At 31.1% G+C, this 26,031-nt stretch overlaps 5 protein-coding genes and 98 non-coding genes across 104 annotated transcripts; 52 read left to right on the forward strand and 51 right to left on the reverse strand.

Annotated features, from left to right (window-relative positions):
- Positions 1–196: 196 nt before the first annotated feature.
- Positions 197–217, reverse strand: 21ur-13521. The gene has a single exon (NR_059323.1).
- 21ur-2479 lies at positions 216–236 on the forward strand. The gene has a single exon (NR_059324.1).
- On the forward strand, positions 219–239 carry 21ur-6038. Its single transcript, NR_059325.1, has one exon.
- xdh-1 (xanthine dehydrogenase) lies at positions 221–12,001 on the reverse strand. Its single transcript, NM_070346.4, has 16 exons — positions 11,864–12,001; positions 11,579–11,669; positions 11,093–11,218; positions 10,684–10,879; positions 10,324–10,437; positions 10,113–10,264; positions 9,335–9,644; positions 8,589–9,221; positions 7,529–7,939; positions 5,827–6,285; positions 5,177–5,270; positions 4,534–4,864; positions 3,690–3,867; positions 2,216–2,472; positions 891–1,356; positions 221–419 (listed from the first exon to the last, which is right to left on the reverse strand). Exons 1-16 carry the CDS (start codon positions 11,991–11,993, stop codon positions 291–293), a joined length of 4,077 nt encoding a protein of 1,358 aa, NP_502747.1. The 5' UTR covers positions 11,994–12,001; the 3' UTR covers positions 221–290.
- Positions 363–383, reverse strand: 21ur-12563. Its single transcript, NR_059326.1, has one exon.
- 21ur-8983 lies at positions 608–628 on the forward strand. Its single transcript, NR_059327.1, has one exon.
- Positions 609–629, forward strand: 21ur-12389. The gene has a single exon (NR_059328.1).
- Positions 611–631, forward strand: 21ur-9086. The gene has a single exon (NR_059329.1).
- On the forward strand, positions 612–632 carry 21ur-5960. The gene has a single exon (NR_059330.1).
- Positions 851–871, forward strand: 21ur-5219. Its single transcript, NR_059331.1, has one exon.
- 21ur-4802 lies at positions 855–875 on the forward strand. Its single transcript, NR_059332.1, has one exon.
- On the reverse strand, positions 968–988 carry 21ur-15627. The gene has a single exon (NR_059333.1).
- 21ur-3692 lies at positions 1,417–1,437 on the forward strand. Its single transcript, NR_059334.1, has one exon.
- On the forward strand, positions 1,931–1,951 carry 21ur-5509. The gene has a single exon (NR_059335.1).
- On the forward strand, positions 2,021–2,041 carry 21ur-10577. The gene has a single exon (NR_059336.1).
- 21ur-14605 lies at positions 2,095–2,115 on the forward strand. Its single transcript, NR_059337.1, has one exon.
- 21ur-3420 lies at positions 2,096–2,116 on the forward strand. Its single transcript, NR_059338.1, has one exon.
- Positions 2,488–2,508, reverse strand: 21ur-9154. Its single transcript, NR_059339.1, has one exon.
- On the forward strand, positions 2,614–2,634 carry 21ur-3598. The gene has a single exon (NR_059340.1).
- 21ur-7152 lies at positions 2,615–2,635 on the forward strand. Its single transcript, NR_059341.1, has one exon.
- On the forward strand, positions 2,793–2,813 carry 21ur-9. Its single transcript, NR_059342.1, has one exon.
- Positions 2,895–2,915, reverse strand: 21ur-2270. Its single transcript, NR_059343.1, has one exon.
- Positions 3,022–3,042, forward strand: 21ur-785. The gene has a single exon (NR_059344.1).
- Positions 3,324–3,344, forward strand: 21ur-5275. The gene has a single exon (NR_059345.1).
- 21ur-12095 lies at positions 3,489–3,509 on the reverse strand. Its single transcript, NR_059346.1, has one exon.
- Positions 4,010–4,030, forward strand: 21ur-5921. Its single transcript, NR_059347.1, has one exon.
- Positions 4,121–4,141, forward strand: 21ur-3887. Its single transcript, NR_059348.1, has one exon.
- 21ur-3325 lies at positions 4,122–4,142 on the forward strand. Its single transcript, NR_059349.1, has one exon.
- 21ur-13023 lies at positions 4,462–4,482 on the forward strand. The gene has a single exon (NR_059350.1).
- On the forward strand, positions 4,463–4,483 carry 21ur-5367. The gene has a single exon (NR_059351.1).
- 21ur-2456 lies at positions 4,879–4,899 on the reverse strand. The gene has a single exon (NR_059352.1).
- 21ur-1190 lies at positions 5,069–5,089 on the reverse strand. The gene has a single exon (NR_059353.1).
- On the reverse strand, positions 5,072–5,092 carry 21ur-4568. The gene has a single exon (NR_059354.1).
- On the reverse strand, positions 5,310–5,330 carry 21ur-5235. The gene has a single exon (NR_059355.1).
- 21ur-4147 lies at positions 5,479–5,499 on the forward strand. Its single transcript, NR_059356.1, has one exon.
- 21ur-12050 lies at positions 6,309–6,329 on the reverse strand. The gene has a single exon (NR_059357.1).
- On the reverse strand, positions 6,311–6,331 carry 21ur-12579. Its single transcript, NR_059358.1, has one exon.
- 21ur-418 lies at positions 6,312–6,332 on the reverse strand. The gene has a single exon (NR_059359.1).
- 21ur-15205 lies at positions 6,315–6,335 on the reverse strand. The gene has a single exon (NR_059360.1).
- 21ur-3881 lies at positions 6,487–6,507 on the reverse strand. Its single transcript, NR_059361.1, has one exon.
- On the reverse strand, positions 6,567–6,587 carry 21ur-8071. The gene has a single exon (NR_059362.1).
- On the reverse strand, positions 6,653–6,673 carry 21ur-3056. Its single transcript, NR_059363.1, has one exon.
- 21ur-4793 lies at positions 6,815–6,835 on the forward strand. Its single transcript, NR_059364.1, has one exon.
- 21ur-6422 lies at positions 6,953–6,973 on the reverse strand. The gene has a single exon (NR_059365.1).
- On the reverse strand, positions 7,028–7,048 carry 21ur-10531. The gene has a single exon (NR_059366.1).
- On the reverse strand, positions 7,146–7,166 carry 21ur-15406. Its single transcript, NR_059367.1, has one exon.
- On the reverse strand, positions 7,164–7,184 carry 21ur-14336. The gene has a single exon (NR_059368.1).
- Positions 7,325–7,345, forward strand: 21ur-6050. Its single transcript, NR_059369.1, has one exon.
- On the reverse strand, positions 7,340–7,360 carry 21ur-10026. The gene has a single exon (NR_059370.1).
- Positions 7,341–7,361, reverse strand: 21ur-8417. The gene has a single exon (NR_059371.1).
- On the forward strand, positions 7,417–7,437 carry 21ur-11923. Its single transcript, NR_059372.1, has one exon.
- On the reverse strand, positions 7,920–8,069 carry F55B11.132. Its single transcript, NR_059373.1, has one exon. It is a non-coding gene; the product is annotated as an Unclassified non-coding RNA F55B11.132 (non-coding RNA).
- On the reverse strand, positions 7,954–7,974 carry 21ur-3120. Its single transcript, NR_059374.1, has one exon.
- 21ur-6700 lies at positions 8,299–8,319 on the forward strand. Its single transcript, NR_059375.1, has one exon.
- 21ur-4676 lies at positions 9,295–9,315 on the forward strand. Its single transcript, NR_059376.1, has one exon.
- Positions 9,664–9,684, reverse strand: 21ur-10962. Its single transcript, NR_059377.1, has one exon.
- On the reverse strand, positions 9,667–9,687 carry 21ur-6960. Its single transcript, NR_059378.1, has one exon.
- 21ur-13022 lies at positions 9,668–9,688 on the reverse strand. The gene has a single exon (NR_059379.1).
- On the forward strand, positions 9,838–9,858 carry 21ur-10173. Its single transcript, NR_059380.1, has one exon.
- 21ur-6805 lies at positions 9,947–9,967 on the forward strand. Its single transcript, NR_059381.1, has one exon.
- 21ur-10212 lies at positions 10,026–10,046 on the forward strand. The gene has a single exon (NR_059382.1).
- On the forward strand, positions 10,597–10,617 carry 21ur-11287. The gene has a single exon (NR_059383.1).
- 21ur-1811 lies at positions 10,909–10,929 on the reverse strand. The gene has a single exon (NR_059384.1).
- Positions 11,054–11,074, forward strand: 21ur-4878. Its single transcript, NR_059385.1, has one exon.
- 21ur-3236 lies at positions 11,308–11,328 on the forward strand. The gene has a single exon (NR_059386.1).
- Positions 11,313–11,333, forward strand: 21ur-15100. The gene has a single exon (NR_059387.1).
- Positions 11,377–11,397, forward strand: 21ur-2534. The gene has a single exon (NR_059388.1).
- 21ur-2611 lies at positions 11,453–11,473 on the reverse strand. The gene has a single exon (NR_059389.1).
- Positions 11,765–11,785, reverse strand: 21ur-1681. The gene has a single exon (NR_059390.1).
- A 38-nt stretch (positions 12,002–12,039) lies between the features above and the next one.
- On the reverse strand, positions 12,040–12,060 carry 21ur-6253. Its single transcript, NR_059391.1, has one exon.
- Positions 12,061–12,123: 63 nt separating this feature from the next.
- 21ur-1784 lies at positions 12,124–12,144 on the reverse strand. The gene has a single exon (NR_059392.1).
- 21ur-14855 lies at positions 12,127–12,147 on the reverse strand. Its single transcript, NR_059393.1, has one exon.
- A 216-nt stretch (positions 12,148–12,363) lies between these two features.
- Positions 12,364–12,384, reverse strand: 21ur-5550. Its single transcript, NR_059394.1, has one exon.
- Positions 12,385–13,013: 629 nt separating this feature from the next.
- On the reverse strand, positions 13,014–13,034 carry 21ur-1984. The gene has a single exon (NR_059395.1).
- A 526-nt stretch (positions 13,035–13,560) lies between these two features.
- 21ur-12080 lies at positions 13,561–13,581 on the reverse strand. The gene has a single exon (NR_059396.1).
- A 36-nt stretch (positions 13,582–13,617) lies between these two features.
- Positions 13,618–13,638, reverse strand: 21ur-13889. The gene has a single exon (NR_059397.1).
- A 603-nt stretch (positions 13,639–14,241) lies between these two features.
- 21ur-7105 lies at positions 14,242–14,262 on the reverse strand. Its single transcript, NR_059398.1, has one exon.
- A 100-nt stretch (positions 14,263–14,362) lies between these two features.
- Positions 14,363–14,383, reverse strand: 21ur-10829. Its single transcript, NR_059399.1, has one exon.
- Positions 14,384–14,610: 227 nt separating this feature from the next.
- On the reverse strand, positions 14,611–14,631 carry 21ur-5319. Its single transcript, NR_059400.1, has one exon.
- A 306-nt stretch (positions 14,632–14,937) lies between these two features.
- Positions 14,938–14,958, reverse strand: 21ur-5085. Its single transcript, NR_059401.1, has one exon.
- A 153-nt stretch (positions 14,959–15,111) lies between these two features.
- Positions 15,112–15,132, reverse strand: 21ur-5613. The gene has a single exon (NR_059402.1).
- Positions 15,133–15,368: 236 nt separating this feature from the next.
- On the reverse strand, positions 15,369–16,335 carry F55B11.6 (RNA-binding Raly-like protein). Its single transcript, NM_001028055.3, has 6 exons — positions 16,255–16,335; positions 16,129–16,204; positions 15,937–16,071; positions 15,727–15,864; positions 15,572–15,676; positions 15,369–15,524 (listed from the first exon to the last, which is right to left on the reverse strand). The coding sequence occupies exons 1-4, from the start codon at positions 16,306–16,308 to the stop codon at positions 15,854–15,856; spliced, it is 276 nt and encodes a 91-aa protein (NP_001023226.2). The 5' UTR covers positions 16,309–16,335; the 3' UTR covers positions 15,369–15,524; positions 15,572–15,676; positions 15,727–15,853.
- A 405-nt stretch (positions 16,336–16,740) lies between these two features.
- Positions 16,741–16,761, forward strand: 21ur-4654. Its single transcript, NR_059403.1, has one exon.
- Positions 16,762–18,569: 1,808 nt separating this feature from the next.
- 21ur-3841 lies at positions 18,570–18,590 on the forward strand. The gene has a single exon (NR_059404.1).
- A 185-nt stretch (positions 18,591–18,775) lies between these two features.
- Positions 18,776–21,145, reverse strand: F55B11.7 (BTB domain-containing protein). 2 transcript variants are annotated; one of them, NM_001083221.4, is made up of 6 exons: positions 21,023–21,145; positions 20,879–20,975; positions 20,080–20,497; positions 19,386–19,527; positions 19,185–19,339; positions 18,776–18,931 (listed from the first exon to the last, which is right to left on the reverse strand). In NM_001083221.4, exons 1-6 carry the CDS (start codon positions 21,048–21,050, stop codon positions 18,818–18,820), a joined length of 954 nt encoding a protein of 317 aa, NP_001076690.2. In that variant the 5' UTR covers positions 21,051–21,145; the 3' UTR covers positions 18,776–18,817. The 2 variants fall into 2 exon arrangements, 1 of the variants encoding a protein (NP_001076690.2); NR_131639.1 differs by having other exon boundaries at positions 18,818–18,931; positions 20,080–20,195; positions 21,023–21,050.
- Positions 19,028–19,048, forward strand: 21ur-12077. The gene has a single exon (NR_059405.1).
- On the forward strand, positions 19,029–19,049 carry 21ur-4947. Its single transcript, NR_059406.1, has one exon.
- 21ur-4769 lies at positions 19,582–19,602 on the reverse strand. Its single transcript, NR_059407.1, has one exon.
- 21ur-13638 lies at positions 19,917–19,937 on the forward strand. Its single transcript, NR_059408.1, has one exon.
- Positions 19,954–19,974, reverse strand: 21ur-9331. Its single transcript, NR_059409.1, has one exon.
- 21ur-5423 lies at positions 20,558–20,578 on the forward strand. The gene has a single exon (NR_059410.1).
- On the forward strand, positions 20,795–20,815 carry 21ur-3333. Its single transcript, NR_059411.1, has one exon.
- On the forward strand, positions 20,796–20,816 carry 21ur-13366. Its single transcript, NR_059412.1, has one exon.
- A 229-nt stretch (positions 21,146–21,374) lies between the features above and the next one.
- F55B11.2 (DUF19 domain-containing protein) lies at positions 21,375–22,401 on the reverse strand. The gene is made up of 3 exons (NM_070347.8): positions 22,238–22,401; positions 21,876–22,100; positions 21,375–21,747 (listed from the first exon to the last, which is right to left on the reverse strand). The coding sequence occupies exons 1-3, from the start codon at positions 22,385–22,387 to the stop codon at positions 21,460–21,462; spliced, it is 663 nt and encodes a 220-aa protein (NP_502748.2). The 5' UTR covers positions 22,388–22,401; the 3' UTR covers positions 21,375–21,459.
- 21ur-12640 lies at positions 21,435–21,455 on the forward strand. The gene has a single exon (NR_059413.1).
- 21ur-9235 lies at positions 21,436–21,456 on the forward strand. Its single transcript, NR_059414.1, has one exon.
- On the forward strand, positions 21,831–21,851 carry 21ur-8511. The gene has a single exon (NR_059415.1).
- Positions 22,402–22,624: 223 nt separating the features above from the next.
- On the forward strand, positions 22,625–22,645 carry 21ur-1283. Its single transcript, NR_059416.1, has one exon.
- Positions 22,646–22,778: 133 nt separating this feature from the next.
- On the forward strand, positions 22,779–22,799 carry 21ur-10440. Its single transcript, NR_059417.1, has one exon.
- Positions 22,800–22,856: 57 nt separating this feature from the next.
- 21ur-9083 lies at positions 22,857–22,877 on the reverse strand. Its single transcript, NR_059418.1, has one exon.
- Positions 22,878–23,301: 424 nt separating this feature from the next.
- 21ur-8409 lies at positions 23,302–23,322 on the reverse strand. The gene has a single exon (NR_059419.1).
- Positions 23,323–23,604: 282 nt separating this feature from the next.
- On the forward strand, positions 23,605–23,625 carry 21ur-1898. The gene has a single exon (NR_059420.1).
- Positions 23,626–23,802: 177 nt separating this feature from the next.
- On the forward strand, positions 23,803–24,676 carry F55B11.3 (DUF19 domain-containing protein). The gene is made up of 3 exons (NM_070348.9): positions 23,803–23,962; positions 24,039–24,260; positions 24,317–24,676. Exons 1-3 carry the CDS (start codon positions 23,816–23,818, stop codon positions 24,641–24,643), a joined length of 696 nt encoding a protein of 231 aa, NP_502749.3. The 5' UTR covers positions 23,803–23,815; the 3' UTR covers positions 24,644–24,676.
- The last annotated feature ends 1,355 nt before the right edge of the window (positions 24,677–26,031 follow it).

Raw genomic sequence — 26,031 nt, forward strand, 5'->3', positions numbered from 1 at the left:
AATTTTTGAACATAAAAAAATAAATAGCATTATCCCCTAAAATTGGGAAATGCCAATGAAAATGTGTTTTTTAATTGAATGACTTACACATTTGAGAGACAGACAATTTAATTCTCATTGAAATTTTTGAAAAAAAAACAATAACTTTTAAAACTATTTTTGGAAATAGTATGTTTCTCAAAGTTAATTAAAATAAGCTTGATGACTTTGTGTGATAATGCACGGGCTGATATTATTTATTAATTTACAAAAAACAAGAACAGCTGAAAAATTAGTTATTAAAAAATAATTTAAACAGAAGTTATCCATGGTGTATAAGTGCCTTCTTCAGGAAGTTCTGGAACATGAGAAGTGACAAAATCTTCACAAGCCATACGAATACGTTCAGGAGTTGCTGGAGAGTGGAATACGAAATAGTCCTGAAACAGGGGAAATTTAGATAGATTGATTGGAAACCGAAATGTGGAAAATTTGAAATAATTGAATTATTTATTTTTAGACATTTTCAAAAAAATTCAAGCACGCCCAAAAAAAAGAGTATTGTGAAGTTTTCTAAAAATAAGTATGTTTCACCAAGTTGATGAATGTGCACTTTCTTACAATTGATTTATTTATTTCAACACTAAGAGCCAAAAGGTATTACATTAAAAGGTAAGCTAAGCTTAAAAGGTAAGGTAAGCAGTAAGCTGGATATCGAAATACTTTCAAAAATTTTTGTCAACATTCAGAAAATTCCATTTGCAAAATCAAAAAAAAAAATAGCACAAAAATTAGAAAAAAATTGTCATCCTTTTTTTGCACAATACATTTTCAAACTTTTAATAATTATGATGGACATTCACCAAAAGATTCATTAAATGCCTTTTTTCAAATGTTTCCATTAAACTTACAGCATTTCCATTTTGAATTCTATAGGCTCTGACAGCTTCTCGAATCGCAAAAAATGCACAACTTCCCAAAAACAATGGTGGTTCTCCAATGGCTTTCGACGAGAAAATGCCCATTTTATTACTACTATTTCCCAAAAGTGAAACATTAAAATGTCTTGGAGCATCATCAGCAGATGGAATTTTATAATTTCCAGGTCCACGTGTCAATCTGATTCCATCGGGTCTTATTTTGATTTCTTCCATTGTAAAAAGACCGTAACCTTGAATAAAAGCTCCTTCAATTTGTCCAATATCAATTGCAGGATTCAATGATTCTCCAACATCCATTACAATATCAGTACGTAATAAATGATGATCTCCAGTCAAACAATCAATTTCTACTTCACAGCATGCCGTTCCATACACTGAATATCCAAATAATTCAGCTCCTTTTCCATTGAAAAAGTCCACTGGTTCGTGATGAATTCTGGAATTTTTATACTGTTTCACTTTGTTTTCTAATTCGATTGAAAGTAATTTATACCGTTAGCAACGGTATTGTAATCAAAAATAATTAAGAAAAATTACTGTTCATCTACTCATACGGATTCCTAGAAAATTATTAAAATTCAAAAAACGTACTGATACAGGAATTTTTAATTTTTAAAGAATTCATAATGAATTCTGACGTCATTCCCATTGTAGAAAATATTCAAGAATAAGTTGTGAATTTTAAATTTCACTGTTTCATTGACTCTATTTATTGGTCATCCGCAATGCGTTCCCTTAAAAATTTCAAGACTAAAATTTGATAAAGTTTTGAATTAAATTTTTTTGAATCACACTACTTTATTCAAGTTGCTGATTTTCAGTAAATATAACTTTTGTGCAGATCTTTAATTGAAACTCTAATCTTTAATTGAAAAATAGAAACTTCCTCACCGGCTAAAGAATTCCTGAATCACAGCTTTTTTGCAACTTACTCAAATTTCTAAACCTTAATGAACAGTAAAAAATGTTTCAACATGTTTTCATTTCAACTTGAAAAAGTATTGGCCTACTGTTTTCCAAATTTTCGAAAATTTTTTTTAAAAGCTTTTATTTCGGTTTCTGGAGACATTTTTGATTTTGGCACGAAAACTTGAACTTGATTGATAAACTGTTAAAATGCAAAAAATGGCTGTTTCATGTAGCCGATTTAAAAGAGTTTAGAAAACATTTCCTATTAATCAAACCAATCTTTTTCGATAAGTTTCAAAAAGTCGCTAAAATATTTGACTCAACTTTCCAAGTTCTTTGAGTGCACGAAGCATCAAAAAACAAGAAGTTAAATTTTCGCAACTTACATTCCAAAACCTGAAGCGGAAAGTGAGACTCGATCAACATAAGCAGCCTTAACCCAATCATCCCATGTTCCATTTGGATCTAATTTCTTGAATCTCTCCAATCTTTCATTAATCTGTCTACAAGCATCTTGAACTGCTAATCCATTCATATCACTTCCAACTGATGCAGCTGTTGCTGATGCATTTGGTACTTTATCTGTTGATGTATCATGAATATGAATCCTTTCGATTGGAATTTCCAGGCAACGAGCGGCTATCTGGAAATTTGAAAAAGAAATAAATGCGGCGAAAGAATTAGAAAATCAATCACGTGCTCTGATATTAAAGTTATGAAATAGACTTCAAAAAATCTACATTTTTATATAGTCTTGAAAAGAAAAGATAAATAATTGCACTGATTGGGTGAAAACTTTATGAATTTTCACTTTGCAATACATACTCAAAATAATTTTTCTTTGAATCTTTTCCAAAAGACTTTAAATTAAAGTAAATTAGATTTTTTCGGTTTTCATGCTGAAACACCGAAAATGTATTGTTTCAATATTGTTTTATAACTGAAGGTTCCAAACTAGTTTATTAATTTTTTAGTTTGGTGAGTTTTTCCTGACATTTGAATTGGATTTCTTCAAAAATTTTGTTCAAATGGTTTCTGTAACTAAAAATGATTATTTCATTGTTGTACAATTGTGACCAATCTGGATTGTTTAGAAATCAAGTTACTATGTAAATGGAGAATATGAAACGGTACTATTTTCGTGACTGTTTCAGTTTGCTCTTATGAAGAACAATTTTCAACTATTAAATACTATAATTTCTCTAAAGACATCATCACTCTTCAAATTAACATATTTTACTTAAAATTAAAAAACAAGATATCTAAAATTTAATAAAATAAGCCAACAGAAAGCTACCGCTTTTTTTTAGTATTGCATCCAAAGTTTTTAACTGTAAAATAATGCCAGCCACGAATCAATAGTCTTTTCAATAAATAATTATTCTTAAAATGTATTTTCAAAACAATTAAAAAGTAAACACACACGTTGTTTTTTTTTTCAAATTTACTGTTTCAAACAAGACTTATAAATAATCTATAAAATTTATTCAACACTGAGTCTCCACTACAACGAACGTATTTATCAATGAAGTGAGAAAACCTTGAAAAATCGGTCAAACTAATTTAAAACTTTTTGTAGATATAATGGAAAACACTTAACTTTAAGGGTGTTTATACTTTTTTTAAGCCTTCTTTAATCCTTTAATAAAATTTTACTAAAAATACGATAAGAACGAATAAGTAATTTTAAATTTGACACAAGTGTGAAGTAAAGTTATTGAAACAATATTTTGTGTTCGGTTAATTGTAAAAAATCAAAACAGAAAATGAAAATGTTGCTCCCTTTTATTACTGAGGTGTTCCCTTGAGAACACGTTTTCCGTTTTTTGAAAGCTGTTCAATTTCAAAACTAATTGATACCTGCAGAATCTTGGTATGCAATCCCTGTCCCATTTCCATTCCACCATGTGACACAAGAACACTTCCATCCGTGTAAACGAGCACAAGAGCACCTGCTTGATTCAATTGTTTCAGTCCAAAACCAATTCCGAATCGAGTTGGTGTCAAGTAAATTCCACGTTTTCGGAATTTATTGGAACTGAAATAAGAGAGATTGTTAGAATAATTATTTCGAATACAGTCGACTGATATTTCAAAATAGAAGCTTTAGAAATTTTCTTCTTGAAAATTTTTTCAGTTTCAAGAATTTGATTCTAAAAAAGTGGCTTGAATATGATTGTTGCACACACGAGGTACGGCATTTTTAGAGTAAAGCAAGATAAATTGAAATAAGATAATGTAAAATATGTTTCAATATATTGGTTTAAAATCAGAAAAACACAGAAAAATAGTTAAATGCTGCATTTTAATGACGTTCTTTGCAAATATTTTTTGACTGGAATTGTTTCGACATGATTTTTTCAAAAATCAAACGTTTCAAAACAGCTTTTTAAAGCCAATTTTTGAAATGTTTGCCGTCTCAAACTTGGCCAATTTACTTATTCTCGGGGTCAAAAATACCGCAAGTTCAACAGCACAATGTTTTTCAATTAAAATATTTTTCTTTGGAATATTGACTAAAGATCTTATGCAATTGAAGTTTCTAATTAAAATTTGGAAATTTGAGTGAAAGAATTTAAGAAAAAATTGTTTCACAAAGTTATTTTAAAAACAGTTTTTTCCCATTTTCCCATTATTTCCATTATTCCCCTGTTTGTGCGTCCAATTTATTTGGCTTCAAAAATAAATCACAGAAGTCACTTACTCATTAAACTTCTTAACTTCCTCCAATCTGTTATCATAATCACTATTCTTCCGACATTCGTCCCAAGTTCTTGTTACATTACACTGGTTCAAATGCATTCCAAATGGAGTACAATCACCTTCTTTATAGAAATTCTTCACTCGAACTTCATCATGATTAAACCCGAACTTCTCTGCCACGTGTTTCACCATTATCTCGGTTCCAAACATTCCCTGCGGTCCACCGAATCCACGGAAAGCGGTATTTGATGCCAGATTGGTTTTGCACATTTTACCCGTGATATCAGCGTTTTCGAATTTGTAAACGTTGTCAGCATGGACCATTGCACGTTCTGAAAAAAGTGTTGATATAAAGGGACAGAAAGCAATATTTTTGTTTTAAAATCAATTAATTTAATAATAAGTTGAAACAGAGCAAAAATGTAAAAAAAAATGTATCAAAGTTGTGCACCCATCGATTGAAAAATCATCTCAATAAACAAAAAAAAACATAATAAACTTCAAATAAAATATGCAACAAAGAGTGAAAATTAAATTAAGATCATATTATGTCCTAACTAATGAGGATCGTATTTTACAATTTTCATAACATGTTGGTGAAACAGCAGATATTATTAACTTCTAAATGAAAATTCAAAACTCACGCATAACACCCATTGACAAATCGATAGTGTGTCCACTGTTTGAGAGAGCAGTGTAATCCAAATCAAGGAATTTTCCATTTTCATCGACGGCGAGCTACAAATTATTTTACAGTTGTCAAGTGGGAATAGTTTCGTGAGGAGAATCAGTAGTCCAACAAATTAATCACATTGAGCACGTTTTGCCAATGTTTTGAAATAGTAAATTTATTTCACCAGAAATAAAAAAAAAACACAGATTTCCAGTTGTAATATTTCGCATGTTTCAAGTGGTTTTCTTAATTGGAGCTAAATTTCCAAACTGATAAGCAGAATGGAAACGATTTAAAACCAAAAACAAAGTTGTTTAAATAATTTTTAATTGAAAATCTGCAAAATTTTTCTTTAAAATGTGGAAAAATGTTAAATTGGTTTTACAAATTTTTAAAAAAATTGACTATATTTTTTCTCACGTTTTAACATGTTTATATGTACATACGTATATTATATAAATATTTTTAAATAAAAATTATTTTTTTAAAAAAATTTAAAAAATATTATATAAATATTTTTAAAAATCAAAATGTGATAAAGCATACTATCATGTTTTTCCAGCAATAAACATCCAAGTGAGCACCTTTATACTGTTACAAGTTTTTTGTAAAACAGCTTACTTTATATTGCAGTGTGAATGGATGTCTTGTACCAGTAATAGCCATATCATCAAATCTCTCAAACTTGAATTTCATGGGCCTTCCAAATTTCTTGGCCGCCAAACTAGCAGGCACCGCAAGAATTGCTCCAGTGCTCTCTTTTCCTCCAAATCCTCCACCAATTCGTTTGACTTTTGTAGAAATCTTATGCTGGGCCATTCCAAGACACTTTGCCACTTCAATTTGTACATCATTCACACATTGATTACTAATTATAATCTCCAATTCATCATCTTCATGTGGAATTACAATACATTGTTGGGTCTCCAAATAGAAATGTTCTTGACCTCCCATATCAATTGATCCTTCAACAATTCGATCATATTTCGACCAATCGCTTTTGATTACTTGTTCGTTGTCGTTTAGGGAGGAATGAATGACAAAGTGCTTGAAAACGAACGATTCCGCTTCGAGAGCTTGCTGGAATAATCATAATAATGTTAATATTTCCTAGATGGCGCGAAATAATAATTCAGAAAATAACTGTTGAATTTGAAAACTTGATGAAACAGCAGAAATTATTGTGTAAAATTTGAAATATTAACGCGAAAGAAGAAAAACGTTATATGTTTTTAAAAGTATAAAGTGAGACATTTTAGTATAAATAATAACTCTTTTTTGCGTTCGCATGTATGCAAAGCACTATCATGTATTTAACACTCTGGTATTTGACAACATAATGAAACGGGAAATATTTTTTAAATTTCAGATTAACTTTCCCAGTGAAGTTTTTATTACATTTTGTTGAAAAAATCAGTTTGAAACATTGTTGTTAAAATATTTATATTTAATTTATAGATTCAATCCATTGTTTGCTTCGAAAATCATTACCCTTTTCTTAATTTATTGAAGCCGATAAAAATTATAATAAATTAATTTCAAAAGTTGCCGTCATTTTTTTCAGTTTCATGTACATGGTATAGTACTTTAAGTTTCACTAACACTTTAATGCATGTTTGTATTTTCTCAATGCATAAGAGACAAAAAACAACACCATGGTTCAAAAAATGTGGCCTTAACTTTTTAAAGTATTTATATTTCTGGTTGGAATATTCTTATACTTACAGTAAAATGTATTTAGAACAGATACAACCATACAACAGACAAAGTACTCATATATTATACACTCAATTAATTGAAGACATACTAAAACAGAAAAAAAATTCTCTTATGAATATTCAAATTGGCAGCTAATACGGAAGAGTTAGTGCAAAAACATGTTGAAACTGGAAATATATTTTTTAATTTTATTTCCTATAGTTTAAAATTACCACCCGAACATAGTTTTTAGGACCGTTGTATCAAGCAAACAGTTAGAAGTATCTGATTTTCTAAAATATTTGAAACCATGAACTATGTGGAACATTCAAAAATTTTGTTTTTCAATGTTTAGCCGTCAAAAATTATTTTTATCTGTTTCACAAAATTATTAAGATCTCATTAGTTTGAACCACTGCAATTTGTAATGAATGGAGACTCTCTTCGGCAATCTAAAATCATTTGCTAGTTTTAGATTTTTATGAATAAACTTAATGAAACTTTTAACGTCATTTTCATGTGGAGTAGTGGGCTTAACCTTGTTAATAACTTGTCGTACATCTCCCCCAAATTACCACCAAAAATTCTGTTTTTTTTGGATTGAAGACTACATTTTCCAACTAACCTTAATAGTAACAATAGGCTTCTCCACCGAATAATCCAACTTCACAAGACTCGCCGCTTTTCTTGCAATTTCATGATCCGTTGCCACAATTGCAGCAATCGGTTGTCCATGGAATGTAATTGTCTCTTTTACAAATACAGGTGTATCACTGTGATGTCCCATTTGGGCGCCAGTAGTTACATCAGAAGCATCAATAGTTCCAACTACTCCATCAATTTCTAATGCAGCTGTATAATCAATTGAGTTAAGTGTTCCATGTGCAATTGGAGACAGGACAAATGCAATGTGGTTACAGTCTGCCACGTTGATATCATCGCAATATACAGCTTCTCCTGTAGTGTGCTTGTCACCTGACACGTGCTTGATGGGACGGCCAAGAGGATCGTGAGCAGGTTGGTTAGCTTTTACTTCCTGAAAATAAAAGCGTCAAGAGAAGATGTATCGTATCGAGTCTTTGAAAGTTCCAAGGAGTTAACTTAACATATTGAAACAGTTGAAAATTGCAGCTTTGAGTTAACACATTAAAAAGACGACTCATGTTTAATTTTTTTTTATTTTCAAAAAGAAATTTGTTACTCCCCGTCAAATGGAAATTAAGATGTTTTCCCATTTAGTCCAGTTCTGGTTCGAATCAAATTAGAAATAAGTTGAAGTTCCACTCACTAACAAAAATTGTGGTCAAAATGTTCACAAAAATAGTTAACAACGATTTATAATTTTTATTCAGTTTCAAAAATGTCTCATTACATTTTTAATATTTTTGAGATCACTACACCCAGAACTAAATTCAGAAATATGAGATCATCAAGTTTAAAAAATCAAGACTGAAATGAATTGAAATTTTGAAATTTTAAACGTTGTTCCAATGTTTTTAAAAATATATGAGAAATATAAAAAACCCTCCTGTGAGACCTAATATGAAAAAACTTGCGCACAAACATTCAGACAAATTGTTATTTTTTCGTAACTATGAAATTGGAGTTTACTGTTTCAGCATTGTTTCATCGTTTCCACTCATATCTCATACTCATACAGTCTCAATTTTTAAAGTGAAAAATACCTGATAAAGCTGTGTTGCATACAACGTCTCTGGCACATTCTGTCCAATTTTCACATCAGCATCTACATATTTGATCTCAGTAAGTTCCAATTTCTTAGAAACTCCCAAAAAGAATTTGAAGAAGAATGAAAGAGCAAGTGACAAACGATATTGTGACATTCCTCCGGGTACACCTGCTGGCAATTTTAACTCATCACTGAGAAGTCCTAAAGCTTTATCCAGGAATGTTTGAGACCACTTTTCTCCAATCAACTTCTCCATTGTAGTCAGTGCAAGTTTAGTAGTTGGAGCCATTCCTCCGTAGGAAATTCGAATTTTCTCAACAACCAAAGTTTTCGGGTCGAGCTTCACCAAAAATGCTCCTGTGACAATTGCAATGTCATCTTCTCGTCGTTGAGCCTGCTTGTAAGCCGCAAAATGCTCATTTTCTTCCAACAACGGAACAATGACAGCCTTGATAATTTCATCCTGTTGAATAACGGTTTTTCTGTATCCCAAGAAGAACTTCTCATCGATATGAACTCGTTTTTCACCACGGGCTTCTGAATCCAAAACGACCAATGCATTGGATGCCATCCAAATTGGATTGAGATCAGAGATTGGAGATGCTGTTGCAATGTTTCCAGCAACTGACTGAAATGAGATAAATTTGTTTATTTTTCTGTTTCAAACTTTTATGAAATTTTTGATAAGTTTGGATCATTATTGTATCGTCTGATATATGTATCTGAAAAAAAAGTACTAACCGCAACATTTCTGACATGAATACCCGCAAACCAATGGAGCATCTCATGAACATGCTTCAACACTGCAGTCTGTTCTCTTGGAAGATCTTTCATTAATTGAACAGAATAGTTATCCATATCAGTCAACGACATTCCAGTTCCCATATAAACTCCATCATTTTCCAAATGTTTTTCATGAAGTACTTTTACTTGTCGTGGATTGATAACTGCCGGAAGATCGATGAATCGAAATTTGAGCTCAATTGCCAACTCGGAATTTCCAGAGATTAGACGAGCATGAGGAAGTTCTCGTTTCAGTGATAGAAGGTCACTGGAATTGTTATACTGTTAGATGCTTGTTGATAGGAGAAATAATTTCGACCATAAAAATAATCTAGTAAAATCAATTGCGTGAAACTGTAATTTTCTGTACCAAAAAATTCAAAAACCCTGCATTGACTTTTTGGACAAAAAATTACAGTTTCACGCAATTGATTTGTTTTGTTACTAGACTATATCTTTAATACATATATATATATGAGTCTCTCTTTGTCGATTCTACTAACAACAAATGTTAAATTTTTTTTCTGTTTCACTTATTTTATTTATCTAATTCAAATCGTTTCAATTTAATCAATAAGTTCGATTTGTTTTCATAATATTTGTACTTTTTCGTGTTCCGGATAAATAAACTCTCACTTTTAATGAGCGTTTTTCTCTATTTTGAATACAAAACTAATGAGAAAATACAAAACTAATGAGTGTTTAATTTCACAAATCCAATTAAAAAAAAACTCACTCATAACTGACAGGTTGATACCATTTGGTGTGATGATGATCATAGGCAAACGACATGGACTCATATCCATGAAGCTTGAGCTCCGGTGGAAAAATGAGCTCTTGAGTTGGATCGTATGGTTTGCAGTCCGACATGTCACTCAGTTGGATTTTCTGAAATATTTTCATGTAATTTTTAATTTTTAATTTGTAAATTTCAAAGTAAAACCTACTCGTTTTCTTTCTCCGCCAGTGTATCCCGGTGTAGTTTCATCGGAGCCTCCGCATGCAGTTTTCTTAACTTTACAGCAATTTTCTCCCATTCCACAGCCATTTTCTTCGGTGACCTGGATAATTCGACAGTTTTTTTAGGGAAAATTACTAGAAAATGTCGGGCGCTCAAAAAACTATTGAAAAAACAAGTTTTCCGAAAAAAAAAAAGATTTAAGAGTGCTCTCCTGTTTCATTTTACTTTTTAAGTTTTGATGTGGAACATATCTAGTTACTTTTTTTTATGATACGGCAATATTGAGTGTTAAAGACAACCTTCTAGCTTTTCTTGAGCATCCGACATTTCCCGGTTCCCAACTTACCTTCAAAGTTCCACTTTCATCAACTGCAAAGCTATAGAATGCTTCAAGAATCGGACGATAACCCGTACAACGGCACAGGTTTCCTTGTAGACCCAAATTAATATCGGATATTGTAGGATTTGGATTGTTACGCAACAAAGCATACATTGCCATGACGAATCCAGGTGTGCAGAATCCACATTGGGAGCCGTGAGCTCTGGAAGCAAAACAGTTGAAGAATGGATTAGGATTATTTTGATTACAACAATAAAATGTATTATCTCAGGTTTTTAAAAGGATCCCTTGAAACAGAAGATTTTTAAAATTTCAACAACAAAAAATTGACTGTTTCTACAAGTGTTCTTAATAACTGAACATTGCTAAAAATTATTCCATAAGTTTTCCCGACAATACGAAAAATTCAACTCACTTGGCAAGTCTCTCCTGAACTGGATGAAGCCGATTCTTGGCGACACTTCCAATACCCTCCACAGTAGTTACGGCTTTTCCAAAAACTCCACAAACTGGCATAAGACAGGAGTTAGCGGAGAAATGTCTGGAACAATTAGGCTTTAAAAAATACATTCTCAAAAATTGTACTGTTTCAAGTTGGCGTTATTACCAATTCCTATTTTAAACTCCTAATACGTTCAGATAAGTAGTTCCTTACCATTTTTAAACTTCTTTTTAATTTCAAATACTTTTTTACAACGATGCAAGATATCAATTCAAGAAAAAACCCCTTAAAAGTGATGAGAATCAATATCGGCTCTGCTGAAAGAACATCTGACAAAAACCCTTGCAAAATGCAATGGAAAGCACAATGCAAAACAAATTTGTTAATAATTGTTGAAACCGAAAATATATTTTCTTACTATACTTACTATTAAAAAATAAACATTCATGCCCAACTCACTTGATTTCACCATTTTCAATATGACTAATCATTATCGTACAGGCACCACATCCTCCCTCATTGCATCCAATTTTTGTTCCGGTGAGCTTCACTTAAAATAAAATAAACTCGTAAATTTTTAGCTATTTGGGATTATATATTTACGATTTCTAGATAGCTTGTTTTGAATCAAATTCTTTTTTCGAATTTCAGATCAATTCATGCACATCACGTTTGTAAACTAGAAACACGTATATATTGCCTAGTGGAAACAGCAATTTTTTTTCCAAAAATCGAAGAACTCACATTTATCTCTCAAGTAGGTTGCCAGTGTCATTTTTGGGTCAACATCCTTTTCCTCGACGCGTTTTCCGTTTACGTAGAACACCAAGTTTGTGGCATCATACGATGAAATTTCGGTTACTTCTTTCTTCATTTTCTACTGTAATTTGGCATTTATTGGATGTTAATTCTAGAGAAGGGGTGAAACACTCTTCGAAGAAGTGAGATTAAAAAAAAAGAAGTCAAATTAAAATAATTCTGAAACTGCAACTTTTTGAATATTCGAAGTTAATTTAAACCGTCCATCAAAGTGTAATATGTTCTGGCAGTTATTGTTACTTGATGAAACATTGGAAATTTCTAAAAAATATTTTTTTGATAAAAATTTCTGCAAATGTTCGTTTTTCTGTGAATTTTGTCAAAAATTAAATCAGAAGTTCAACAAAAATACTGATAAAGGTGACATTTCACAGCGGCTGCACCAATCTTGATACTGAAAAAAAATTGAATTTCAATTTCAATGTATTAAAAAAAATGCCGAACCACTAAAATTTTACAAACTCACTTTTTTAAAACATACTCTCTAAAACAGTCGAAGTTTTTTTTTTAATTTTTTCACATTAGGTATGCAATCGGTTTAAAAATTTAAATTTACCTTGAACAAAAATAGTTTTTAATCTAAAAATAAATGTTAGTTTTCAAAATATTATCTACTAAAAAGTGCAAAACTCAACGAAACGGAGAGTTTTTGCACTAGAAACAGTAAAATGAATAAATTCAAAGTGTTATCGGCACAGTTTGAGCGGCGGTCATGTATATCGAATTGTCATGCATGGCGGGTTACCACGTGATTCGGGAATTGAGAGGTTTTTATAATATCAAAAATCGGCAGAGTTGACACTTTGGAACTTTAGATTATTAATTATGTTTATCAGTTTTTGGTTTTATTTGTTTTGATGATAATAATGTGATCTATGAGTCAGAATGTTTTGTATTTTTATGTTTTTGTCTTTTCGTGTCAGTATTCCATTAAAATATATTGTTAAACAATTAAAAAATTTCGCTGAAACAGAAAATGTTTTTTTTTTCGTTACTATTTCAATTTCTCAATAGATTCCTTTTCTGCTTCAATTTCTCCACAGAAATTTTTTTTCCAAAAAAAAATTATGGTCAAAAGTTCCATATTTAAAACCTAATACATTTTATAAAAATTCAGAACAAATAATGCCAATGGAAAACAGTGAAATTTAAAAATTACCAAAAATTTGAATTTTTATTAGAAATTCATAATTTTCATGAATTTATCTCTAATGAAATTTAGAAAATTGAAAATTTTCACTGTTCCAGTTTATCATTTTAAAAAAGTGTTAAAAATGTTTCCAAATTTCTTTTGATAAAAAATTACAGTTCCAAAATTTCTAGAAAGTTGCAATATTTGAAATGGCAAGTTTATTAAGACAAGTTTAATAAGTTACAGAAGAAAATAATATCAAACGAAATTTTTTTAAAAATTGTGACAAACAAAAAATCGGAAAAATTCTGGAAACCCGATTATTACAGAGTTTCAATATGAACCTTTTAATTCCACTATCTTAAAAATCAAATCACGTTGTGTGTGTCTGCGTCTCTTCACTTTCTTCACTCTCTCCTAATTTTCTTATCTTATCACTTATCGTCTAAAAGAAGAGTACATCGTGCAGTTTTTGTTTCCTTATCTCCCACACTAGGCTCTTGAGCTTGAATTGATTGACGCATTGAAACATAATTTTTAGAATATTTTTTGAAAAAGTATAATAAAATTAATATTCATTTAAGCTATATATTGTTATAATGTTAGTAAAACAGTAATAAAAATGGCAAAAGTTCAAAAATTGAGTGAGAGAGAAGAAGATAGACAACGCGGAATGAAGAATTGACTGAGTACAAAAATTGAAAAATGTTTTTGGGTATAGTAATTCTTTTCGTATTTTATATTTTCATAAGATGTATATTCGATGAAATGTTAATTATAATTTTAATCAACTTTTTCCAAATTAGCTCCACTTTCAACACAAACCTGAAACAGTAAAAAAAATAAAGAAACTATTTTCAGTTTAGAACAGGAGAACGAATAATATAAAATTTAATTTTTTTGTTCAAATCGTTCATTCACTGGGCTGAGTTTTTATTTGAACTCAAACCAATTTAATAAAAATAAAACAGTAAAAATTATGGAAAATGTTCAGTGAAAAAGTGCTTGCAAGAGAAACATATTGCAAATGCGATAAGAACTAACAGTACAAAAAGTGCATTTTCAAGAACCTTCCGTGTACAATAACTATATATGGTAAGATTTTTCGAATTAGTTCATAGTATTCCGTATTAAAAAATGTTGGAAATGTATATTCTAAATTTACTGTAGAATTTCTGAAAAAAAAAGTTGAACGAACGTTTTACGAGATGGGTTATTTTAACTAAAACTTGATAGAGTGGAAACAAAAACATGAATTTTCATTTTGTTTACCACAGGAAATCACCTAAGAATTTCTGATTGTAAGCAGATCGGTGGTATAGAATAAAAACTCAATACTTATGGAATTATGGGAACAGTGCATACAATTAAAATGTTTGCAGAATCAAAAGTGAACGAACAATGGCACAAAATAAGTGTGCTCTAGTGAACGTTCATCCTTGAAAAAAACTATAAAAAACTTTAACTGGTGGATTTCATCAGGAAACCCCTGTCGAATATTTTTTTTTGCAAAATTTAATTTTGATAGCTTTGCGGACAATTTTCTTCATTTTTTGCACCATTGAAATACGGAAAAAAAATCTACATTTTAAGAAATTATAGAAACAGTTCTAACAAAGTTCTCGAAGACATCTTATTATTTTCAACAGAAACCAAAAATAATTGTTCAATTTTCAGTTAGAAAATCAAATTCTTTTTAGAAAAAGAAGAACTCTTGATGAAAATTCATAATATGCGAATAATTGAAAGTCAAAATTTTGGGGTAGAAATTACTCAAATTCTCTTTGGTACTATATGTTCTGAATTATAAATTTCCTATTCCTAAAGCTCTTAAACATATACTTTTATGAACTGAGCCCAAAATTTCAGAACATTCCATAACGATCTAGCAAACAATGAAAAATTCGGACAATTTATGCAATTATTGAAACAGAGCAAATTTTTAAAAAATTGTTTTTACAAAATTCTAATACAGAATTGTAATCTCACCAAAGTGTTTTTACAAATTGTCTTCAAAATCTGTATAACAAAATGTTAATTTCAGTTTACACAATACAATGCATCAAACTTATTGAAATGATTCAGGTTTTGTAAAGCTATAGAAACAGTAAATAATTGATGTACTTCTTATAGCAAAAAAGCATGTTATTTTAAAGTTTGTACGAGAAGATGAACTCTAAAATTTCGGTTTCCAACTTATATAATTGGTCTTTACATTTTTTGATTCACTAAAAGCGTTCCAAAAAATCTGGCATATATCGTGTGGATCCGATAAAAAAACCATAAAAAATAGTAACAAAAAGGCTGTGGTCAACGATATTGCTTAATAATCAACATTTTTTACAACAAAAAACAAAGAAATAAAATTAAAAATTCGCGGATGATGTTGATGGGTAGCCATTTAGCGGTCTTGCATACACTCGATAATGAATGAGCGGATTTCTGCCAACTTTTCTGTAAAATGACTTTTAGTTAAAAAATTCTATGAAAAATTATGATACCTTGTTGCTGGGTGAGCTGGGTTCCCAGTCCCTCGATCTTAGCCAGAATACGCTCAAATTTGTTAATTGAGTGATGTGGCGCTGCTTGGAAGCTGCTGCTGGCTCCTGAAATTTGCTGATTTAAGACTCTTTTCTAAACAATTAAAAAAAAGTACCGTGATGCTGGACAAGTTGGGATTCAATTCCCTTGAGCCCAGTCAAGATGTGCTCATGATTGGCTGGAGAAGTGAAAGACGCGGATGATGGGACCTTGTTGACAAAAGCGGAGTGATGTTGGCGATTTTAGTTGGCACCTAAAATAGAAAAATTATTGATTTTTGTTTGAGTTTTGAATTTTTATCCAAATGTTTTTTTTAAATTTATACCTTGATGCTGAACAAGCTGGGATTTGATTTTCTCGATTCCGGCAAGAATATCCTCGAGATTGGCAGGTGGAGCGGATGAAGCGGAGTTTGAAGTTGTGTTGATGGTTGAGTGAGGTTGAAGTTCGCGGATGTTGTCTGAAATATAATTAATTTAATTTAACAACAGAACTTTCCAAAAAAAAAGTTTTGTACCTTGACTCGCAGCATTTCCCTTTCCGCCGCGACGTTTGGCCCCAGATTGTCCTCGAAGCGGAGTGAAGCGACGTTTCTGAAACAAAAAAAATAACAAATATAAAAAAAATTAAAATCTCAACTTACGCAAGGATTTTTAGCGGATAGCTGGCGAAACAGTTGAATGTTAGAAGAACTCATTGTTGTTACGGGTGTTGATGTTTGAAAATCTGAAAAAGTGACATTTTCAAATGAAAATTAAAACAAAAAAATCAATAAATAGCAACACAAAACAAGGAAAAAAAAGAAAAATAAAGCGAAATAGGTGGAAATCCTAAAAATGCGACTATTTTTGAGAGCGCGCACCAGACTAATGTTCACCGTGAACTTTTGTGTGCGGTACACTTTTGCCTACCGTACCCGCGGCAAATATGTGTTTCTCGGCAATTTTCATTGGGTTTCTGTAAAATTCAAGATTTTATGGCTAATTTCGGAATTTCACAAGGAAAAATGTTTTATTTGAAAAAAAAAATTTGCAATTTTCGAAAATTGTCGAATTAATTGAAAACATTGTTTAGAAAAAAATTGCAGTTTCACTACTTCCATTTCTTACTTCTTATTTTACATTGCAAGTCTGCAAATTGAATGGTGTCGCTTTGACGTTTGCCAAAAAAAAAACGTACACTTCCAACAAAAATTTTAATTTCTGGCTTCAAACTAACTTTTTTTTAAATTCCCGTAGCCATTTTGTAGCAAATTTTATGTTCTTTCAGAATTTAAAAACAGAATTTCAAAAAATTTTGAAACCGCCAAGTTCAAGCAGAAAAAGTGAATTTTCAGTCATACCTTGTAGACCACAATTTATATGCAAAATTAATAGATTTTCCAAACTTTGAAAATTAATTTCTGGCTTCAAACTAACTTTTTTAAAAATTCCCGTAGCCATTTTGTAGCAAATTTTATGTTCTATTAGAATTTCAAAAGAGAGTTTCAAAAAATTTTGAAACCATTAAGTTCAAGCAGAAAAAGTGAATTTTCAGTCATACCTTGTAGACCACAATTTATATGCAAAATTAATAGGTTTTGCAAACTTTGAAAATTAATTTCAGGCTTCAAACTAACTTTTTTTTAAATTCCCGTAGCCATTTTGTAGCAAATTTTATGTTCTTTCAGAATTTAAAAACAGAATTTCAAAAAATTTTGAAACCGCCAAGTTCAAGCAGAAAAAGTGAATTTTCAGTCATACCTTGTAGACCACAATTTTCATGCAAAATTAATAGATTTTCCAAACTTTGAAAATTAATTTCTGGCTTCAACCTAACTTTTTTAAAAATTCCCGTAGCCATTTTGTAGCAAATTTTATGTTCTATTAGAATTTCAAAAGAGAGTTTCAAAAAATTTTGAAACCATTAAGTTCAAGCAGAAAAAGTGAATTTTCAGTCATACCTTGTAGACCACAATTTATATGCAAAATTAATAGGTTTTGCAAACTTTGAAAATTAATTTCAGGCTTCAAACTAACTTTTTTTTAAATTCCCGTAGCCATTTTGTAGCAAATTTTATGTTCTTTCAGAATTTAAAAACAGAATTTCAAAAAATTTTGAAACCGCCAAGTTCAAGCAGAAAAAGTGAATTTTCAGTCATACCTTGTAGACCACAATTTTCATGCAAAATTAATAGATTTTCCAAACTTTGAAAATTAATTTCTGGCTTCAACCTAACTTTTTTAAAAATTCCCGTAGCCATTTTGTAGCAAATTTTATGTTCTATTAGAATTTCAAAAGAGAGTTTCAAAAAATTTTGAAACCATTAAGTTCAAGCAGAAAAAGTGAATTTTCAGTCATACCTTGTAGACCACAATTTATATGCAAAATTAATAGGTTTTGCAAACTTTGAAAATTAATTTCTGGCTTCAAACTAACTTTTTTTTAAATTCCCGTAGCCATTTTGTAGCAAATTTTATGTTCTTTCAGAATTTAAAAACAGAATTTCAAAAAATTTTGAAACCGCCAAGTTCAAGCAGAAAAAGTGAATTTTCAGTCATACCTTGTAGACCACAATTTTTATGCAAAATTAATAGATTTTCCAAACTTTGAAAATTAATTTCTGGCTTCAAACTAACTTTTTTAGTAATTCCCGTAGCCATTTTGTAGCAAATTTTATGTTCCTATTTTTGAAAGCGCGCACCAAACTAATGTTCACCGTGAACTGTTGTGTGCGGTACACTGTTGCTTATCGTATCCGCGGCAAATTTGTGTTTCTCGGCAATTTTCGTTGATTTTCTGTCTAATTTAAGATTTTAGTGACTAATTTTTGAATTTCAAGAGGAAAAATGTTTCATTTGAGAAAAAAGAATAACTTGCAATTTTCGAAAATTGTTGAATTAATTTAAAACATTGTTAGAAAAAAAAATTCTACAGTTTCTCTACTTCCATTTGTTGCATCTAATTTTGAGTTGTCAGTATGGGTTTATTCAATTTACCAATTTTTAATGTAAATTAAAGGTTTACCATTTCATTTGGCAAAAAAAAAACGTACATTTTCCAACGAAAATGTTCACTGTTTCAACAATGTGTTAAACAATTTTTTTGTTTAAGCAGTACTGTACGAAAAATTGTTGTAGTCGAATGAATTAAACGCCAGACTGTATTTTAAAAAATCAAAGAAATATAGAAATTGATTTATCGTTTAAAAAAAATCAATCCATCAATTATTCAAAACATTTCCGAGTAATCATATCAAAAACATTCAGTGGAAGTTCATTTAAATCCCAGTTTTGTTTCTTCAAATCTGCCAGAGTATGTGCTGAAGCGACGATTTCAGGCTGTAAAAAAAACATTTTTAGCTTTTTTTTTCTGGAAAAATATTTTATTTTCTGTTTCATTGATTTCATTTAAAAAGGTAGATTAATGAAATGGGGTTCAGAAGATAAATTAAAACCATTGTTTTAAACTTTTTAACGGCAAGACATGTTCTGAAAACTGCGTCTGTTTCAATATTGTTAAACTTTGAAATAAATTTTAGAAAAACATTTAATGTTTCATATTAAAGGGTTTTGACAATCATTTCCAACATACCATAACATCCCAAAAAGCCCATTTAATCGCAATTTCTGTAACTTTCTTTTTACTAATTCCTCCACATCCAGCAATCAACTCTCGTTTACAGTAATCTATGACACGTGGCACATCAAGCCGCTTCGCAAGCATTAAAAATGTATCTATATTGTCTTCTAAAATTGAAAAATAGTTGCTGAAAATGATTGAATCCTTACTTACCATCCAAACTAAGATCCACTCCATGAATTAATTGAAGAAAATCGTGAATATCTTCAAATTTGCAATTTGCCAGTTGTTCTGACGACAAGACCGTTTGATTTTCAATCAGAGCAAGAAATGTGGGAGATTGTAGGGCGATTATCTAAAAAAAAGGCGGGAAAATCAACAAAAAAAATCAGCGAAAATTTGGAAAAAATGAGCAAAAGAGCAAGTGGTATTGTAACGTATTTGTGTGACTTTTCATATGGAATATGTGAAGCGGGGGAAGATTTAAATTTTTCGCTTACTGTTCAAATGTAACGTAAGTTACTTTTTTTTTTGAAATTTTTCATTGAAGCCTATCTAGCTTTTCTCACAGTTCACGAAATATCCCTATTTTTCAATTGATTAAATAAAGTATTTAACGCATGTCTCGAAAATTGACTCTCAACATTTTCAAAACTTATGATTTTTTTTTTTTGAAAAATATATCTAAAAACAGATTCAATGTTTCCCTACAACATGTACTATACAAATGGAGACTATTTTCAATAAGGATTTTTAAAAAATTTATAATGAAAATGATAATCTAGAAAAAATTGAGGAGATAGTGTGGAAGATAGTGTAGGGGTTTTTATAAAAACTATGTGAAACAGCAGATATTTTCAATTATATTTATTTATTGTTTTGGATGATTTAGTTTGGGATTCCTTACCTTTTTATTCAAAAACATTCGAACTCCCAGCACATTGGCCTCCGTATCATGAATAACTGGATTAAAATTGTACAAATCGAGATATTCCACAAAATCACACAACTCCGCCGATCGAACTATAAAACTGCATTCTAATTCCAGTTTCTGAGTTTTTAAATCATAAAATCCATTGCTGTCTTCAATAATCTTTTCATTTTCTGACATTTCCACATTCAGCTCATTTTCATTCCCTCCAAATGTAAATGTTCCTTTAACTACGATAGAATTATTTGAATTCACGTGGTTTTTGATGGTAAACCCATAATCTATTTGAATCGAGTCAATTTTGTTTGTATCAGTGTTTTTGTTGAGTTCTTTTGACAATTTTAAATTTATTTTGTCGGTTGGCACAGAATTCAAAGTTTCCACGTTAAGTTTCCTGGAAAAATTCCACTGTTTCAAGAAAATTACTTTATAAATTTTCCAATATGATTGATATTCTCACTGAATGTTTTGGGAAAAAAATTAAAAAAAAACACATAAATTTTCAAAGTCAGTGTTCTACAGAAAAATTTTTGAAAAAAATAATATTTACAATTGTATTATTACTCAGTTATTGTTTCAAAATTGCCTTTAAACCTTCGAACTAGAAATATTGAGAAAATTTGCAAAAAAATAAGAAAAAAAAATGCGGTTTCACGAAACTTTCTAATTTTGAAGAGGTTTGCAAAGGCAGTTCCTGCCTCTCATATCGATTTTAATAAAAAAAATATATTTTCTCTTAAATTCACCTTTTTTATTTAAAATCAAAACCTCTTACCACTTCACATTATGAATATTTCGAATTCGAAACGAATAATTTGTGGAGCTCTTGGGTACGTGCAAAATGGTGGAATGAGATCCCAGTGGAAAATGCTCTGAAATTAAACATTTTTAATCAGAGAAAAACATTTAAAGAGCTTACCCGGCGGTTTTCGAAGATTTTCTTTCATTACCAAAATGTATCAATGGTGGTAAAAATAAATAAATTGAGAAATAAGCAAAGGTGACGTGGAAGATGTAATGTGATATTATTCCACGTGAAGTGGCCTTTTTTTTTTGAAATTTTGTCACGCATTTTTTTATTAATAAAATGAACGGAAAAAAGAAGGACGTGTTTTTCTTGCTTTCCATTTTGTGGGTGGAGCCTAGTCAAATATTCTATTAAAAAAATGTGCTGAAAAATTGTCATGAACTATGAAATTGGAATTCCATTTCGAGATTCGAAAATACGGCCCTCAAAAAGTTTTGAGTAATTGAATTAGGACAATTATTTTCAAAATATTAATTTACTGTTTCAGAACTATGTGATAAAAAATCTTCATTCCGTTAAGGAATTTTGCACTTTTTTAAACACAATTATTAAGCACGGCAATAGTTGTTATCACTGAAGCTCCGTTCAACTTGTACTCCCTTCACGAACTTTAACAATGAGTAATACAAATCAAGTCCGGCCTCTCCAGCATGGTACAACTCGACAATTCGATCGATGGTGCAGGATGGAGTCTCGTACATCTTTTTGGCCATACATTCAACTATTGGTTGTGCTATCTTTTTGTAGGCACTTTCATCATTTAAAACGTTTTCGTGGATATTCCGGGGCTGTTGATTTTCCGCTGCACAGATTTGGAATGTTTCGATTGCGTTAACCTGAAATTTTATCTAATAGTTTTCTGAAAAATAGTTTTCTGTTTCATCATTTTGATGAATACTTGTTTTCATTCTGAAAATAATTTCGTAAAGATTTTCGTAAACCTGTTTCAAAATAGATTCCTTACATTTATGAAACAGTGGAAAGCGTCTCCATAAACTTTCTTGCCAATGTATTGGGCATAATCCAATGAAGTAACTACAATCTTTGGTAGTGTGCACTTGAAGTCTCTTTTTTCTTCTCCCAGACAGATGGTCACATTCTCAACAAGTTGAAGTCCTTTATTCATCAAACCAATGTTGTAAAGTGTTGATATAGAATTCAGTTTTGGGTAGACTTCTCTGATTAGTTCCTGAAATTCCAATTTTTCCGAGCTGAAACAGGTTCAACTAAGGAACCCGCGTAGTGTCGGGCGCTATATAACACTTTGGTGTCAAATTACCATTTCAGCATTTACTCTGGAATTCTTCAATATCCTGGAAAACTTACAAAATGTGGCTGAGCGCATGCCAGAATTTTTTTGAATTCTTCGGAGCATGACGGATTATCTGATGCATGCTTCAAAAAATCGTCCAAGAAGTCGGCAACTGTTACAGTTGGAAAAGCAAGGAAAAGCACAAAAAGTACAGTTTTCGACATGGTTTTCAGTGAGGAATATTGATATTGTTGCGCCCATTTTATAGAGGATTCGTTTCAAAACATAACTCTGAAAATAAAGGGAAACGTTCAGGAGAAAATGTTTTTAAAAATGAATGAAATCATAGGAAACAAAAACTCTGAATCATATTGATAACAATGTACCATTGAGAGAAAAAACTTTACAAATATTTCTGTTTCAAAATTTTAATAATTTGGGTGGAAAATGTCTAGAATTGTTGGTCCGTTCTTCATCTGACATCTTGAACTTATTTAACTTCTTTAAGACTTATCAAAAATATATAATTTTTTTTTAAATGTTTTATTTTTACACCGAAAATAATATCATTGTTTCGAGTGCATTTCAATTTATGCCAATAAATGGGAAAGAAAGTATATGGAGACGAGTTCAAATGCTTCCGAGATGTAAGTAAGGCTAATGTGTGTGTGTTTTTTTTAAATGTATAATATTATTCATGAAATAACTATGAAATTAATAATACTAATGTACTAATAATACTAGTATAATTCTTGAAACCGTAAATCTGTTAACTTTTGGCAGAAAAGAAATATTCAATCAACTGGAAGTTCAACGATCTTTTTATTTTATAACCTCAAAATTTGAATTTAAAAAAGTCAACTATGGTTTCATTAAAATGTATTTTATTTTTTTGCATAATTTGAACAGTTGAACTAATAAATTATCTAATGAACTTTTAAAGAATTTTAATAACCGTTTAACATGATGCAGCGAAGTCATGGGTGTCGATTTTTCCGATTTTTTGATTTTTCGAAAAATATTTCAAAACATTTGACCATTTTTTTTATAGAAAACATTATATACTTTAGTTTTTTCATTAACAACAACAGAATTTGATGAAAAATTGAATTTTATCGTTGCTTTTCTGAGATTTTTTTTTTTGATTTTTTTAAGTTTATCGAATCAAAGGAAACTACGCTACTATTGGAAGGAGCTTGAAACAATTTTTTTGAAAATTTCACATGTGAAACTTGTATGAGAAGTTTCAAAAATGTGTGCTATACCACAGCTATATCATTAAACTTGTCAGAAAATTTTTTTATGATTATATTTGTGAAACAAAATTTTTATTCGCCAGAAATTAAATAAAGAAACAAATTATGCTCAATTTTGAAAACATACAAAAAATTATCACAGATTCAAGTATTCTTCAATTTGCCTTAACTTTTCTTAAAAATGTTGAACTTCTTTCCTAGTATCCGTCTAAATTTTGAATCAGATTTTTTTTCCAAAAATACATTTTGCATTTATATCGAATCTCGATTTACAGTGGATTTGTCATGTTTTTAATTCAACCCTGATTTTTCCGATCTTTTCATAGAGTTTGTTTTTAAAAATGAAACAATATAAAAAGGGAATCAATTCAGTTGTGTTCCTCACACCAAATCCCAATGCTGAAATATTGTCTTCTCGTGCTTTTCCTTGGTTTTCCAAGTGCTACAGCCGACTATTACGATGTGTTATTGGAAACTTCCATGGAAAATTCGACATGCGGAGAAGAATCTCATAAAATTTTCATGTGTCTACTTCCGCATTATGTAAGTTGTACTTTATATCTACCAGCCCGGCAGATGTCGGCCGCGCGAATTATAAGTTTCCATCCGAGATTTTCAGAGGTACATAGAGTCCGTGTTCCCAGTCCTGGAATATAAATCTCTCTCTGATTATAAATTGGTGAGCCTTCAACTTGCACATCTTCAATTTGTCGTGGACTGTTTGAAATTAGAAACCACCGAATACACGTGTGAACTACCACAAGTCACCATTTCCCTGATGAAACGTTCCCTATCGGTGGGAATGAAGATTGATGGAGACGCGTTCATGTGCTTCCGAGATGTAAGTTGACTTAAGTATTTATATAATTCTTGAAACCGCAATATTTAAATGTTCAGGCCGACATTGCCAAAGCCTCTGAACACTGCGAAAAGTCAGCCCGAGTCTTTGAGGAAAAAGTCGAAGTTTTGCCAAAAGACAAGTCGGATTCGGTAAAGGAAATCAATCCAATGGTGGACTGTATTGCCAAAAAACTTAAGGACACTCCATCATGCACTAGAAGTCAAATTGAGGTTCTGTATTTGGTTGCAGGTGCAACTAGTGATCACGTTTATACGGAAAGTTTGACTGAAAAGGAAGTCCCAGTTAGTTCGACAGAAAAAGCAGTTCCAGGTTTGGTAGAAAGGGCAAATCCAACCAAGTGGAGTGAGATGAAACATCAGTGATATTAAATATAGTTTGTGATAAATGCATTTATGAAATGACAATTTTTTTTTACCAGCCGTGGTCCGCACCTCCGGCGCGGCCCCCGACTTCTGGAGCTGAAAACTAATTTTTTTGAAGCTACCGTAATCATACAGTACTCCTACCGTACCACTATTGTACCACTACAGTACCCTGACTATATCCCTACACTAAGCCCAACTCACTATCCCTCCAGAAGCCAAAACGTCACAGACTACAAAGACTACATAGACTACAAACTATGGACAAACGGAATAAGCGCTTTATATATAGTAAATGATAGTTGAAGGTTTTTTTTTTGCTTTAAATGACAGAAATTAGACTCTAATAACCGAATACAACAGTAAAAAGTTCAAAAAATTTCAAAAAATTGTCAAGGATATGACAGAAGACACATTGAACATAATTGGATTAGAAAATAATTTGGAATTGAAGAGGAAGCGGGTTTTTTGTAACCACGGAATGCAATGCAAAAGGCAGAAGTTTTTGGAATTTTTTTTTGAATTGAAATTTTGGAATATGTGACAGTTGAAGCAGTTTTTCTCAGATAGAACAATTTAGGTTTGTGGGGGAACCATTTAAATTTATGAAAATATAGAAGGGAACCTAAAAAGCTGAAGAAACTCCGAAAAGATTTTCCGCTAACATTTGGTGAAACAGGAATACTTTTTGAAAAAAATTACATTTCTACCGAATAATCTATTTTAATGACTAAAATATACAGATACCAATACTCTAATTTAACTCGCCCTCCATTTGTTAAACACAAATCCCAAAAACTCGCCTTTAAGCAGCTTGTTTCCATATTTTCAGACCCTTCCAACATGGTTTTGAAAATACTGTTTTCTATAATATTTCTTGCAAAATACGCATATCTGGCACCCACAGATGAGATTTGTCAGTTGGGATCGTCGAGAAGCTGTGTGATTGCTCTGAAGTTAGCTGTGGAAAAGTCCTCATCAGGTTACTGTACGGATATTGAAGTGAGTTTTTGAAACATTTAATAAAAAACACGGATGAAACAATAAAATACATTTACAGAGATACTGTAACGATGAGAACAAGTATTGCTTTGCTGGATATTCGAAAAGTATAGACCAAATCTGTGGGCTCGCAAAGGTCAGAAGAAATGAACCGACGTCATTAAAACCCACGCGCCCGACGATTCCAACAAAATTAACTACCACGCCCTCTGAACTATCAACCACCACAGCTTCTGTACCGACAACCACAACATCGGTACCAACTACCACGACTACCGTACCAACTACCACAACTACCGTACCAACTACCACAACTACCGTATCAACTACCACAACTACCGTACCAACTACCACAACTACCGTACCAACTACCACAACTACCGTAT

This window comes from Caenorhabditis elegans, chromosome IV (assembly GCF_000002985.6).
Source record: "Caenorhabditis elegans chromosome IV".
Classification (NCBI taxonomy): domain Eukaryota; kingdom Metazoa; phylum Nematoda; class Chromadorea; order Rhabditida; family Rhabditidae; genus Caenorhabditis; species Caenorhabditis elegans.